At 34.8% G+C, this 15,916-nt stretch overlaps 1 protein-coding gene across 2 annotated transcripts in view; it reads right to left on the bottom strand.

Annotated features, from left to right (window-relative positions):
• Window positions 1-1,086: 1,086 nt before the first annotated feature.
• LOC110109484 overlaps window positions 1,087-15,916 on the bottom strand; it is a 43,825-nt gene continuing 28,995 nt past the window's right edge. For both annotated transcript variants that reach the window (XM_020840570.2, XM_020840571.2), the window contains exons 19-28: window positions 15,792-15,888; window positions 15,579-15,648; window positions 15,249-15,428; window positions 6,288-6,410; window positions 6,119-6,202; window positions 5,750-5,934; window positions 5,526-5,664; window positions 5,381-5,440; window positions 3,145-3,249; window positions 1,087-1,407 (exon numbers count right to left, since the gene is read on the bottom strand). In XM_020840570.2, the coding sequence (XP_020696229.1) occupies window positions 1,294-1,407; window positions 3,145-3,249; window positions 5,381-5,440; window positions 5,526-5,664; window positions 5,750-5,934; window positions 6,119-6,202; window positions 6,288-6,410; window positions 15,249-15,428; window positions 15,579-15,648; window positions 15,792-15,888 (1,157 nt within the window). In that variant the 3' untranslated portion in view covers window positions 1,087-1,293. The remainder of the gene's footprint in view (window positions 1,408-3,144; window positions 3,250-5,380; window positions 5,441-5,525; window positions 5,665-5,749; window positions 5,935-6,118; window positions 6,203-6,287; window positions 6,411-15,248; window positions 15,429-15,578; window positions 15,649-15,791; window positions 15,889-15,916) is intronic.

The raw sequence follows: 15,916 nt of genomic DNA, 5'->3' as shown, positions 1-15,916 counted from the left end.
ATGTTGCGCTATGGTGTGGGGCATATGAGGATTGATATCATGACAATTTATTAAATAAACTCTGCAGTTAAGCATGCTCATCCCGACAAAATTCTAAGATGAATGACATTCAAGAAAGTTATACCAACAGGATAAAACTGTAAGATCCTTAGACCAAAACATATAATATCTCAATAATTATGAGTTTGAGCTGCTACAAATGATATCATAGCAATATATCAGATGGAAGATTGAGAACTAAATATCATACAATACAAAATGCTACGATATAGGAGCCACCTCTTGAACCCTATATGAACAAAGTGTTACGACAGGAGTCATAACTTGAACTTATAGGGTCACATTTAAAATCTTACTTATCTGATGGATGATATCTACCTTGTAGATGATTCTGAGATAAAAATGCTAACAAGAACGTCAATTACATAAGTGGGATAAACTGTAAAGCTAAACTCTAAAACATCGAGATAACTTTTGATATAATGATTAAAATTTTATTAAGAAGCTATGTAGTTACACAAACATGACAAATTTATAAGGCCATTAAATCAAAGCCGATAATATCTCAATAGTTAAGAGTACGAACTATTACAACAACAATCTTAAACCCTTAACAATGAAGGAAGAAAATCATGATTACATTATACTATGGCAAGTCATCAACAAAAACCAATGATGGCATACAACCCTAAAACCCTCCACAATGAAGAAAAGTTGAGGATATCACAACAATGGGGAAAGATATCGATGTAGTTCATATTAAGGCTAACAAAATAAAATAAAATTTTGGTGCTATGCGTATAAATCTCCAACACACGCATATATACATATATCTCTCTTCAGGCTTAGTTTCACCATTTTTTGGAGCAAGTTCACAGTTTATACCAGCAACATTAGCTCAGCGTTTTAAATTAAGCTCTTGAACAATTTAAGCCTTCTATTTATTTGACCTTTTTTTATACAATTACAAGCTCTTGCTCGGATTGGCCTCTTACAGTTAACTCGGTACAAAGAAATAGTAAAAGGATTTACCTGTCAAACACAACGCTTCAGAAAGGCTCCAGATTTATACAGCAACACAAAAAGTAAGGAAAGCAAACCTATGTTGTTAAAGCTTATGCTCAAATTCGCTGTGTTAAATACTCAATACAACAATTGCCCGATGACCTTCCATGCATAAGATTTACAATAAATAAACAGAAAATGAGTGCTATTACCTATAAATTGATCATGGAACTCTCTGACCCAAAAGGATAAAAAAGAAAGAAAAGAAATTTTATATACAAGCTGATGCTACATGAAATAACTTAGAGAGCTCTTCCTCCTTGATCCACCTTCCCCATAAAGTTCATTCCACTGAACAAGCTCATTCATATTTGTAGATTCAGATGATACGCTAGCACAAACCTATAAAAATAGATTATGAATATCACAGACTATATTTCGGTACTAAAGTGATTAATAAATAATGAGCTTTCACTTCAGCGAATTCCAACTTGAAAAGTAAATTAAGGAGCTTACTTGCAGCTTTCCCACCACACACAGCGGCGGTGCTTCAATATTATCTTGGATAGGCTCATTTGGGACGGCTTTTTTAATTATTGTACTAAAAAGCTGTTTTTAGAAGCAGTTAAAAAGCAGTCTCAAACAAAGCCTAGATAATATTGAAGTAACTATTATCTTGGGAAGATAAATATTATTTCCCACACCTAGCTGTAGATTGTTCTTTCATTATTTATATTGGAAAGAGAATAAAAAAAGTTTTTCATGTTTACTAATGGAAGTAATTCTTTACTTGAATGAGTAAAAATAAACATCATCAATAATCATGTTTGAATAGCAAAAGAGAACTTTTCCATTTTCTACTATTCTTAGTAGCCATTTGGATCACTTTTTATTTTATTTTTTTATTTTTATATATTTAGACATGAAATAAAATATATTTAATATCTTTAAAATATTTATTTATACGATTGTGGTTGTGATAGTCAAGGATAACAATGATGGCAGCTGACAGTGATAATTGCATTAAGAAATTCAAAGATTTAAAAATTAGTTTTAGTATTTTTAAAAATATGTCATTTATTAAAAAAATAAAACAGTTAAACTTGTTAAACAAACATATATTTAAAAAAACAAAAACAGAAAGCTAAACTTAGCTTTCTTCTCTGTTTAGCTTGCAGCCACGCTGCAGACTCCTATTGGTTGCTTCATCAGCTTTCTTCCTCTTAGGTTATTGGATTTTATGGGTAAAAATGGGTTATTTTATTTGGAAATCAGATTATAAACTACTTGGTTATTAATAGATATGTGATTAATTAAAACTGCTAGTTCATTAGTCGGTAGGCAGATTTAAAAAACATTAACTACACTAATTATACTAAATTGAAACTTACCATTGAAATCATTCATTGATTACAACACAGTTGTAAACCGAGCCAATAAAATTTAGTTATAATTAAGCATTGTTAATTTCATATAAAATATTTGATTAGAGTTAATAGTGAAATGGTTGGAAAGTTTACGAATGCATAACAAATTCAGGTTGAAGGATGGATGAAGCAGTCTAAAAATACCCAAAAAAAAAAAACTCATAAATGCAATAAAAATTTTGGCTGATCAAAGATCAAGATTAACAATGATGATAGTTGGTGTATTTATGGTTACAACTTTATATAATTTTCATCATATAGAAGAATAATTTCTGCTCTAATTGGAAAAAGAAAAAGCCCTAATGGATAAAATTAGACTACCGAAACACTAAATCATTTTTAGGCATGTCAGTAAAACTAGTAGTTCCGATGAAAGTAAATATATTAGATCTGACCTATGTAAAGAAAGGTAGACGATATATCTAAAAAGATTTGGTTAGAAAGTATTAGAAATGATCTTGTTTTATAAAATTTAAATGAGAATTTGATTCTTAACAGAACACGATGAAGAAAAAGAATTCATGTAACCGACTTCATAGTGGAATTCAATCTTGTTTTTTTTTTGTTGTGACTTGTCGTTATCAGTAAAACTAGTAGTTTATGTTAGACTATTATATCCGACAAATGGATATGGTAATGGAAAAGGGCACAGCGATTGGATTTGGTGAGTGATCAGCAACTACAAAAAAAAAAAAAAAACCAACTAGAATACCTGCTCATGAGCATATCTTAAATCATCCATATTCAAAGGGCGTATGTCTTGACTTGAATACAATGGTGGCACTGGTCTACTCTCCGCTAAAGCTACATTTTGTTCCTGAAAATAGAAGCAAACAGTTAAAAAGGGCAGCTTCCAGTAGAAAAAAATGCATTTATTATCAATAACCACTAAATTACTTCTAAAAATTTTAAAAACAAATTACTTATAAAGTACATAAAAATTAAGAAATGCAATATAAAACCCAAACCATAACAATTGACGAGTTGCTTGCAGAAGTACATATTTATTCAATTATCAAAAACTTGAGAAAATAAAACAATATAGATATATCACGAAAGACACAAGTGGTACATAACAGACTCGAGCATTCGGTGCATTTGACCTTACTAGAAGGACTTCTCACAAGTATTTACAAAAGAGGACTTCTCACAAGCAATTTCTTTTCCTATAGATGTCTAACATTCAACTAGAGCTGTCCATAAAATAAAAAAAAAATAAAAAAATAAAAACTAGAGCTGTCCATGCAGATAATATTAATGTACGAACCACCAGTGAGCACCTAAAAAATTTAGAGGACTGATACTCAGTACTGAACTAGATAACTCTTATCACTTACCTTTTGTACGGTTCATCACAATAAAGAAGGAATAATTCTGTCACTTATATTTTGCAACCTTAACTATGACAAGTTTTAAGCAATAAAGGCATGATGCAGAATATATCAGAAAATTAAACATGTGAATCCCTATATTCAAGAAGCCCAACCTCACAATTTTCAAAAAAAGGTCTGCCACTTCCATGTATTGTGTTTCCAGAATTCACCTGTGTATCTTGTATAATATACTCCGCAAATACGAGTCTAACTCATATGCAATGCTTTCCAATCTTTTATCAGGGTTCATTCTTTTAATGAAAATTTTGAAAAAATTAAAGCTCCCATCAAGATAATGAAAATTAGATTGGACATAAAACCGAAAGAAAGAAATGTTTAAAGTTCAATGGTTCGACTAAGGTTGAACTGGAGTTAAACCAAATGAAGTAATATATATTAGAATTATATAATTAAGATCTAAATTACATAATAATGATATAATAATTATACAATAATATAAATTAGTAATTACTAAAATAAACGAAATTCATACATAAATAATATCTTCTGTAATTTTAAATTTAAACATCTTAAATCTTTGAATTTAGTTTATATTTAATATAGATTTAATTCACATATAAATTTATAAGTTTAATATAACTTATTGCTAATTTATGTTATATATTTAAATATAATTTACACCAATAAATTATATACCAAATTCATATTATAAAATTGCATGTATGAATCCTTCATTTAGATCATTTATCATTAATTAATACATGAAAATTTATTTTTTCATAGTGTTTAATTAAACAAATAGAAAAATTAAAAAAATAAATAAAAATAATTACAAAAAATAACTTTTATTCACATTATGAAAAGTTAATAAAATTTTTTAATTAAAATATATATGTTGTATGTGTTGTGAACTCGAGAAATACAACTTAATTATTTAGTCCCACATTACTTAAGAATTTTCTCTTAGAATTATTTTTATAACTTTATTTCGTTTAGATGTGTTAGGAAATCACATGAGATGCAAGTCCATATGAAAATGCTTGGCTAGTACTTGTTTGGCAAATAATTATAATATGAACTTATTAAAAAAAATTAAAATATGTTAAGATTAAATTAATTTGTTAAATTTAATATTTTATACTTTTATGAAATTTATTTATTTAAATGAGATAGCAATTGAACCGATCGGGCCGAAACGATAGTTCTAATCGGTTCATTCTAGTTTGATGCAAAACCGGTTTTTAAGATGGACCAGACCGGACATATGATTAGTTAATAGTTAAACCAGTGATACAATTTTCCAAACCATGCCCCCACCTCCCCAACACCAATTCCCAACCAGCGGCTACCATTAGAGCATTATGTATAGGATATCCAAGAGATAGCAGGAACCTAGAACTAGAATAGTGCAGATCATTTAATTGTTGGTGTAATACTTAAGTTCTCAAGAGACTGATTTTACTTAAACAGTGCCTGATATGATAGGGGGAAAAAAAAAAGCAGTATGCTTAATGCAGAAAGCAAAGCGAATATATATGCACTACGTTGTCCAGAAAATTTCTCTGTGAAGGGCAAAAAAAATCTCCTTTTTATCATATGTAAGCAAGCACTGACCTTCTTTTCCTTTTCCAGGATCTCTCTAATTGGACAGTGTGCAGCAGTAACACACAGGTTCTGAAAGAAGAAAGAAGAAAAAGATAAACGCCCATCTCAATCATATAAATATAGAAAAACACCATGCAAATGCATCTCAACAGACCTTCAGATCACTTCCTGAATACCCATCAGTCATATTTGCAAGAGCCTCCAAATCAACATCTAGTGCCAGCGATTCTTTCGCTAATATTACCCTAAGAATTTTTTCCCGATTTGTTGCATCCGGCAAGTTTACCATCAACCTGAAAAGCATGTTAAAGTATAAAACTGATTAACTCGCAACTTCCAAGCCAGAACTGCACCATGGCAGAACTTTCTTAGTTCTACCTCCGTGGAAGCCTCCTTATTACAGCTTCATCAAGATCAAAAGGCCTATTAGTTGCCGCAAGGACAAGCACACGCTCTTTATCCTTTGTTCGAAGTCCATCCCAGTTTACCATGAATTCATTTTTCATTTTACGCATGGCTTCATGTTCCCCTGGATTTTCTCGCCTGCCCAACATACTATCAACCTGGAAAAAAGTTATGCAATTATTTGAACTTCCTCGGGCATACAAGAGCGATATCAGATACCATATGAAGTAGTATCTGAATGCAAGCAACAAACAATACCTGAAGTCCTCGAGGATCTGGTGCTAGCGACTAGCGTGTATTAAAAAAATAGATAAACAAATGGCATTTATTATGTTTGCATACCTCATCTACAAAAACAACACTTGGGGCAATTTTGCTTGCTAATGAAAAAACAGCTTTGACATATTTTTCCCCTTCTCCAAACCACTGAAAGCAAATACAAGGATAGTATTATAAATCAACAAGTAAAAAAAAAAGATTTTGATGAAATAAGCAATATAGGATATATTACTTTGGAAGCAATGCTTGACATTGATATGTTGATGAAGTTTGCACCTGCCTCAGTTGCAACAGCTTTCGCAAGCATGGTTTTCCCAGTGCCAGGAGGACCAAAAAGTAGAATTCCCTTGCAAGGCTGGCGGTAAAATGTCAAGACATTGAGCATTGTGACAAAGAAATAAAGTTCACTCTAATAAGCATGCCACAGGGGCTTTAGTTCATACATGAATTTGAAGTAGACTAGGCGAACTCCACCTCAATTTAAAACAAATTCTAGTAATAAAATTATTTAAAAAGAATTTCTCTCCATTCAGAGCTACGGTCCAGCTTTTCGTATGATCCTCTGAAAAAAAATCAAAGAACCGTATACTCTTTTGATGCAGTTCTTTGGTTTTTGGTATTTATATAATAACAACAACGTCAAGCCTTTATCCCACTAAGTGGGGTCGGCTTTATGAATCTTTTTTCTCCATTATGTCCTATTAAAAGTCAAATTCTCATTTAAATCTAATAAAAAAATATCATTTCTAATATTTTTTCTGACCAAGTTTTTTAGGTCTACCTCTAACTCTCTTAACATAGGATAAATCTAATACATTATGTCTTGACCGGGTCATTAGAAAGGCTGACGTTTTATGTGACCAAACCATCTAAGGCGACTCTCTCTAATCTTATCTGCCGCTGGAGCTACTCCAACATTTTCACATATATGCACGTTTCACATTCTATCTCTAAGAGTAAAGCCACTCACCCACCTGAGCATCCTCATCTCCACGACCCTTAACTTAATTATATGCTTCTCTTTTCATGGCCAACATTTTGCAAAATAAAGCATTGCAACTTTGCAAGTCTCAACACCATCTTATAGAAGTTTCACTTAAGTTAGAGGGGTACTTTTCTATCATACAACAGACCCGATGCATTCCTCCACTTTAACCATCCAATTTGAATTATACTAACAATATTCCCATCTATTTCACCATCACTCTGGACAATAGACCCGAGATATCTAAAACGTCTTTGGTATTTATAAATCATTCAATTTGACCTGTTCGAAAGACATGTTAACAATGTGTGAAATAAATAGTTGATTTATAGAAAGCAACTGCAAGAAAATTCAAACGCGCAGCTTTAAACATCCAATAAAAAGATCACATATTTCATTAATTTTTCCATTAAGAAGAGCAAACACAATTAAGAAGGTTGTGCTTAAAGTTGTATCAACAACGAATTAATAGTCTAAAAAGAGACTTTTGAAGAGTAAATCAGCAGTGAAAACAAATAATTCATACTAATTTCCATACATTTGATTACGAACCACTGAAGTCGTCTAATTAATAAAATGACCACTTATAGAAAAGAATTCCTTTAGAACAACGTATGCAAGGTAATGATGACCAAAAGGACGACCATAATAAGTAAGTTGATAGGAAACACTTGAAGATCTCAAGTACTTTCTATCAATCTTTGAAAAACAATGAGCTTTCTCCACAAAATCCATACAAAATCACAAAAACAGTAGATAATTTGTATTATTCGATGAAAGGAACACGGAAAATAGCAAGATACACTTGCTCCTCAATTCGAGAGGAGGATCGATCTCTCCCAAATCTCTTGACGCCGCTAGAGCCCAAAGAAAACCTAAATCTAAGAGACAGTCAAATTCAAGATGCCCTAACCCTAGGAAAACAAAGTATTTAATGCATACAAATCAAAAAGAAATCCCTAAACAATCCCTACATTCAAATTTCCCTCCCAAATCCCTAAAAAATCCTTCCTAAATGGCTCTGTTTGAACCAGGCGGGGCGTGCGGCTGAAACGGGAGGCGGAGGCTTCCGCCTCGTTGCACCTGGGCCGGCCCCGCATGTACCGGTCCATTGGACCGGTCTAACAATACTCCCCTCTCGAAGATCAATCTTGTCCTAAAGGTGGAGATATGCTCGTATTCTGGTGGAGGTGGCCATCCTTGAGGTGGCTGAAAATTCCTTACCAATTTGCTAAATTAGGGGTTGCCCTAAAAGAGAAATTTTCCCTCCCTCCTCCTTCCTGATCACATCCAACATGTGTAGTCCCACCAGAAAATCTCCCCCCACCTCTTGAAGTCCCCTAACCATGGTTTTAAGTGATAACATGGCTTTGGATAGCCCTGCATCTCCCCTTATAACCACCTTTCTCCCATCCACCATTAATTCCATTATGAGTGCTCCCAATTGTCCTTGGTTTCCCCTAAGGTTGCAACCACTTCATTCACAAGATGACATCAGTACTTCCTCATTCTAGTGGAAGAAAGTCCTCCCTTACCTGAATCCCCTGGATGGTCAACATCACTCCTCTACAGATCCCCTGGCCTTTCTCCACCTTCCTTGTACCCATCACTCCATAACAACCGGTTTCCACCAATTTCACTCCCAATTGATCGACGACCTGAGTGGAAATGAAATTGTGGGTAGCCCCATTATCAATTAGCACCACCAACTCCCTGCCCTCTATCTCCCCCATGATTCGTAGTGAATCCTACCACTGAGTTTATGAAAATCTCAGCCAGATCCAAGTGTAGCTTCTCCTCCATCTCCTCCTCACCTCCCTCAGTTTCCTCGTCATCGCAGACGGTGAGAACCTGAAGAGTTCGGTCCTTGCACCGATGCCCTAGCGTATACTTCCTCGCACCTAAAACACAACCCCTTTGCCCTCTTCTCTTGCATCTCCTTCTCAGTTAGCCTCTTGAAATTTTCCCCACTCCCTCCTACTGGCTTCTCTCTAGTGGTCTCATTAATGTTACCTGAGGCAGGCCCCTTTGGTGCTAGAAGAGTGGTCGTAGTCTTGTAAGAGCCTCCTGAACTGTTGCTCTTGGGTCCCTTCTCCATATTCTTCTGATTTTCCACCAGCTATACCAACTTCATGGCCTCCCCCAAGTCACTAGGCATCAGAACTTTCACTGCCGCTCGGATCTCTGCCTTCAACCCTTTCATGAAGTTCCCCTCCAATACCGTATCTGATAATCGCTCCACCCTACTGGCTAAATTCTCAAACTGCTCCCGATAGTCTGCTACTGATCCCTCCTGTGCCAGAGCAAAGAACTGCTCATAGAAATCTGCTCCCCGGTCAGTTTGAAAACGTTCTATTATGAAGTCCTTGAATTCCCTCCAGCTCCTGATAGGTCTTATTGGGTCCCTCCACTGGTACCATGACAATGCCTCCCCCTCCAAACATAGGCCTGCTGCTGTCAGTTTCTCCTCCTCTGTTAGCCCATTAAAAGTACATTTTCACCTTATAGATCCACCCATGCACATCCTCCCCCTCGAAGATAGGCATCTTCAACTTCCTCACCTTATGATTTCCACCATTTCCCCTTATTCCTCCATAGCTTCACCTTTCCCACGTGTTCAGCCCACCCCACCCGGTTTTCCCTTGCCCTGCCATAGCACAAACCCCCTTCAAATTCCCCTCTTCTTCCTTCAAAATCAGCACCTCGACGACCATAATGTCCTCCCGGTGTTCCCAATCAGCACCCCTTTGCTCCGTCCCTCCATACCCATGCCTTTCCCTATACCTACCTCCTTTATCCTCCCTCTGGAAAGACTCCATATAAGGTTTCCTTCTTTCTCCCTCCATGATTTCCACCTCATCTTCCTCCCTACGAATTTCAGAATTCGTGTTTTTTTCTTTCCTTTTTTGCCACAGAAGCCGCCATTTGGTTGTGGATTTCCAGCATTTTCTTCATCATGTCCTGGAGATTGGTTACTTGTCCTTCCATGGAAGAAATCCTTCCTCCACCGTTATCTTGATTTGGTTCATCTCTCCTTCAAGCCTTTCTTCTAGCGCATCAACTTTCTTGACCACCATCTCGATCCGAACTTTTGTAAATCCAAAAATTCCGGATTTGGATTACAAAAACAGCAATTCCGTCCCTTCCCGACCAAAAATCAGTCGACGAACTTCGCCAAAATCAACCACGAACGGTCCCAAGACTTGCTCTGATACCAATTTGATAGAGAACACTTGAAGATCTCAAGTACTTTCTATCAATCTTCGAAAAACAATGAGCTTTCTCCACAAAATCCACACAAAATCACAAAAACAGTAGATAGTTTGTATTACTTGATGAAAGGAACACGGAAAATAGCAAGATACACTTGATCCTCAATTCGAGAGGAGGATCCATCTCTCCCAAATCTCTAGACGCCGCTAGAGCCCAAAGAAAACCTAAATCTAAAATATCTCAAATTTCAGCCAAATTCAAGATGCCCTAACCCTAGGAAAACAAAGTATTTAATGCATACAAATCAAAAGGAAATCCCTAAACAATCTCTACATTCAAATTTCCCTCCCAAATCCCTCAAAAATCCTTCCTAAATGGCTCTGTTTGAACTAGGCGGGGCGTGTGGCTGAAACAGAAGGCGGAGGCTTCCGCCTCATTGCACCTGGGCCAGTCCCGCGTGGACTGGCTGGACCGGTCTAACATAAGTATTTGAACTTGACACCGACATTGAATATTGCTAAAACTTCAAATAGCTCTTTTGGGTTAGATTGATGCAGGAATATATTTAATGGGCCAATAACTCAGAATATAGTTAATGGGTCAACAACTCGGAATGTATTTAATGGGCCAATAACTCATATTACACAATTGTCTAGCCGGGATGAAATTGAGCTACCTTGAGATTAAATCAAAATGCATATATTTGTATATATCAATGCATATATCTGTGAATGATATGTCGCCAAAAAATTTAATTGATCAATATGAATCTCAAAGTGATATTTGAATTGGAAACTTTCTGAATTAAATTCAAATCCATCTAAACTCCAATTTCAACAAACTTAGTCAAATTGAGCATCCGATGAAACAAACATATTGACACCACAAATGATCTGATTTGAGTCTAAATAAACCCAAACCAAGCGCTAGAAGTTTATTTGGAAACTCATGAAAGAAACTCCACGCATTCAAAAGCCTCATAAAGTACAAGTATGCTAAAAACATTATAAGGCATAAGCTTCAAAATATATAAATAAATTAAGAATCTCACAAAGCATAAGCCTCAAAATGTATAAGACCATCTAAAAATCTCATAAGATATAAATCTCATAACATACATGCATATAAAAAATATCAGATGACTAAAAGCATAAAAAAGTATAAATTTATTAGATTATACAAAAAATGTCAAAAGGTTAAAATTCTCAAAAGTATATATTCTCTAATTTTTCAAAAGCCTCAACAGGCTAAAAGTTTCAAAAGGTATCAAATTTTGCTATTCTCAAAAAAAAAATCTCAAAAGGCGTAAGTTCAAATGATCTTTATCCTCAAAAGTTTGCAAGAAGATATTGCTCTCTAATTGACATGCCAACTTAATTGAAAGCTGAAATTATAATTTTTAAGGGGATGTCCACATTGACGTTGAGGGAACAATTGCACCTCATAGTAGTTTTGCAATGTGAACTTTTCAAACCCTTGACATACATTTTTAGATGGCATAAACTTTGACACTTGAAAAAAGAGGGGAAAATGATACATCTCCAAAAAAATTTAAGTGATTAGCATGAATCTTGAGGCAAATTTTGAATTGAAAACTTTTGGAATTAAATTCAGAATCATTAGAACTATGATTTCAATAAACATATAGTCAAACTGAACATCTCGACAAGACAAATCCATCAACACCACAAATGATTTAAATCGAGTCCAAATGAGCCAAAATCAAGCACTTGAAGTAGATTTGAAAACTTTTGAGTATTAATTGAATGATCAAATTGTTTCAAAATCTTGTGTGCTTATATACAAATTGAGTGGCTTGACAAAATGAATCAAACGAGCTCAAGATCATTCGATTCTAACATCATTAAGACACTTAAATGTTGGATAAACAATTTATGATCAAGAGGACCTATATAGATTGTTTGATGAAGTGTTTTGGATTCTTGCCAAATTTATTAAAATATCCCTCTAAAAAAGCTCAAATAAGACTACATTTTGTACTTGAAAAGAGGTTCAAGAGCTGAAAAAGCTAATGAATTCTATTGCAATTTCCGAAAATCACGACCAACGACAACTATTAGTAATTGCCGCCATCATCATCAACCTTTCATCATCCAACTATTATCACTTGTCTATTAACAACAAACATTATAATTGAGTTTTAACTGTCTACTTGTAGACACATGATGTTTGTTACAAAGGAAATCAGACATATGTTCTCAACTATATATAATCACATCTTCAATTGCGAGGGAGGGAGTATTTTCATAATTTAGTGGATTAATTCAACTAGGCCAGGCCCCTAAAATTTTCCTCTATTTAGGTTTTTCACATAAAAAACTCTGGTGCCTCTTGCAACTCTTCTCTTATCTATGTGTGTGTTTGTGTTAGTTTTTGTGGAATCTGATTGTGTCGATCAATCTGATTGTACTATTTCCTCGGACCTCAAGTCAATTTCTCGCGCTCTTTGAGGGGGGGGGAGGGGGTTACTTGGGTTCGAGGTGCTTTGCACTTGAAACTTTTTCTTTTGTAAAATGCCCCAATGTTGTGTACCTGAGGGCCTCGGCATTGTGTACTCAAGTGTCCTAATGCTGCAAAATTTGCTAGGAGAAAAAACAGAAAGCATAACACTGCAACGCTCTAAATTCAACGCCACAGTGCTATCCAGCAGATTGAAGATAGAGCGTTGGGCGACGCAGTACTTCGAGGACTGATTTTTTTCTCATTTTTCTCAAAGGTGACGTCTCTTTGTGGTATATACTGACTTTCTCTTTTGTTTTGAGTGTTAGAACAGTGTATGAGAGAAGACAAGCAAGGAGAGAGAGAGATATAGAAGAGAGATATGTACTTCTCCCAATTTTCATAGTGGATTTCTTGGTATGGTGTGGCTCCGTTGTTTTTTTTCCCCGATTTTGGGTTTTTTATGTTAAATTTTGATGTCATTTACTTTTTGCTGCATTCTATTTTTCTTGTTTGTTTCGTTGCGTGGTTTACTTCTCCATCTCCAACAGTTGGACCTCCATATAATGCTAAGAGATTAAACTCTCTCACTCTATCGACATGAATATTCTGCCAAATAATATATATATATATATATATATGGTGCATATTTATAAGTCAAAATAAGAATTTTGATTTTAATAATTTGCCTCGGATCAAACTAAATGAATCAAACCTTGTTTGAATCAAAATCGAATTAAGCTAGTCCGTAAACAAGCCTAGTAAGAAGTATCAAGAAAGGAAGACCAAGCTTACGAGGTTTGAGCAAAGTCTAGAGTGAACACATCAGACCTAGTTTAGCCAATTCTAATCAAGGCGAGCCTATATGGTTCAGCTTGATCCACCAAACACATTATCATTTTTCTATGGTTATTACAAATAATTAACTCATCTATATCCACGCCTACAATCTCTCTTTCCCTCAATTTATGTGATCAACTATTACCGTTACCTAACAACTCTAATCTACACTCAAGAAATCCATACTAAGAAAAAAGGAGAAAGCTCTTCCATATTTATACTTCAAAGATGAGCCACACACCAAAGTCTGCTGATAACAATAAAATTGACAGCCAAAGAAATAAACTCTTTCCTTTTTCTTTATCACTTAAGATAATAAAGAATGCATGCCACCTAGATGGTGCAAATATAGCAGCTAAGTTTTTGTTTGAACATCAACCCAGTTCCTTATTCATTCTTCCTTGAAAAAATCAAAAATAGGCTTGCAACTTCTTTGCTAGAACGTTCAAGATGAACATCATACAGAGAATTCTTCAATTGCATGGAAATGTTAAACCAAAATAAGCATGTGGTTATCATGATAGGAGAAGACCAAATCCCTAGATTTTTCTCCAAAAGCCTGAGATTTGCAATCTTTTCCTTACTAAACCATTAATCCATCCATCTAATACTTGATACCCATGCAATAAAAGGTCTCACAGACCAAAGAACAGCCCTACAGGATATAGTGTAATCATCCACGTAAAACTCAACAGAGCATTTCTTCTCTTAACTCTCACTTCTCTGCGACATTAACTCTCAGAATAATGACCTATAATCAGCAGTGGAGTGTTATGCATGTGAGTGGATGTTTTACTAGGGTTACAGAATATAATACAACATTTTAGATTATTGAACACAAATATTAAAACACTGTATTTATTTATTTATACATGTGCAGAACAGTCGTTTCAAATCCCCTTCTAATTTTTAAAAGGAGATCTTAATGGAAAGAATAATGCTTAATAATCCCAATAAAACAAAGTATAAAATATTCTTAGGGGCCATTTGGTTTGTTCAAAAAGGAATATAGTAAAAAGAGTACAATATTGAACAAATATAGTGAATTTAAAATGCTTTAGATTTGCTAGGTTAGATGTAGAACAAATACAAGAGATTAATTTTTTTATGTTGGTTTCGAAGTAAAATGAATTAAGTGTACTTAGTGTCAGTGGTTTGTGGTGGAGGTGATGGAGGTTGGCGATGGGTAATGGTGGTCGGTGGCATCAACAATGGCTGACGGAAGCAAGTGATGACGGGTGGCAATGGGTAGTTGCGGCGGCAGAAGTGAATTGCAATAGCAACCGGAGAAGATGCACAATGTACATGAAAATCGGCCAAACTAACAGATTTTGAAATACATTAACAAGGAACTAGAATGTGAGCTTCAAATTCCTCAAAAATTTAATTTGAGTTTGTTTTTTCATCATACCAAACTCCTGCATTTTGAATACTTTATACTAAAAACTCTTCGAACCAAATAGCCCCTAAATAAATCTTAGCAATCTATGGAAGATAATTGAAAAATATAGAGGGAAATAAATAAATTGACACATCACCTAATCAGTACACATGAGAATCATGCAACAATGATGAATTCGAAGGAACTTGTCCAGAAAACCTCAAAGGTAAATAACTAAAAATTTGGAAATATTGTTTAACGAATCTATGTTTTCAACAGCAAGCTGAACCTTAAGAGAAGGGAAGTGATTAAACCTTTGTCAATTGTCCTCTGCAAAATAGCTCTGGCCTCTGTAATGGAAGCATCACCAATTCCTTCAATGTCGCCTTCACATTGTCCAAAGCACCAATGTCATCAAATGTAACTCCTATGTCACTGGGGGCTATAACATCTGTGAGAAGTCTCTTCTCAAATTCATTCTCAGTAACAACATCCTGTAAATTAAGATTTAACATGGTCTAACGCATAATCAAATGAAAATCATTCTGAATAGCAGATGCTTTTGGAGAAAACGTATGAAAAATGGGTCACAGTTTCTAAAGAAAAACAAATTAAAAGATTATAAATATAACCCGTAAAGTTACCTTTAGTGATTTCTTTGAACTCTTCACATCACTCTGGAAGCTTTGCAGCATTTGTAGTCCATATTTTATACTGCATAGTTGGCATAAAAGGATTAGCATATGTGCATTAAAGCACCTCCGCTGCTAAAACGTTTAACTCATTTCTTAGCATATAAAATATGCACTGGAAGTTTCATAAAAAGAGATGGAAGTATAATAGGAAAAAATTGCTACCTCTCACAGGAAAGACTAAGCCTAGCATCAGTAGATGCTTCTGATTTGAAGTTCTTAAGATGATGACATAAAGCAAAACCAATTACCCTGTCCACACCTGTTAAATGAAATATGAACATGAAGCC

Source organism: Dendrobium catenatum, unplaced genomic scaffold (genome assembly GCF_001605985.2).
Source record: "Dendrobium catenatum unplaced genomic scaffold, ASM160598v2 fragScaff_scaffold_1644, whole genome shotgun sequence".
In the NCBI taxonomy this organism is placed as follows: Eukaryota; Viridiplantae; Streptophyta; class Magnoliopsida; order Asparagales; family Orchidaceae; genus Dendrobium; species Dendrobium catenatum.
This window is presented reverse-complemented; position numbering and strand designations above follow the sequence as displayed.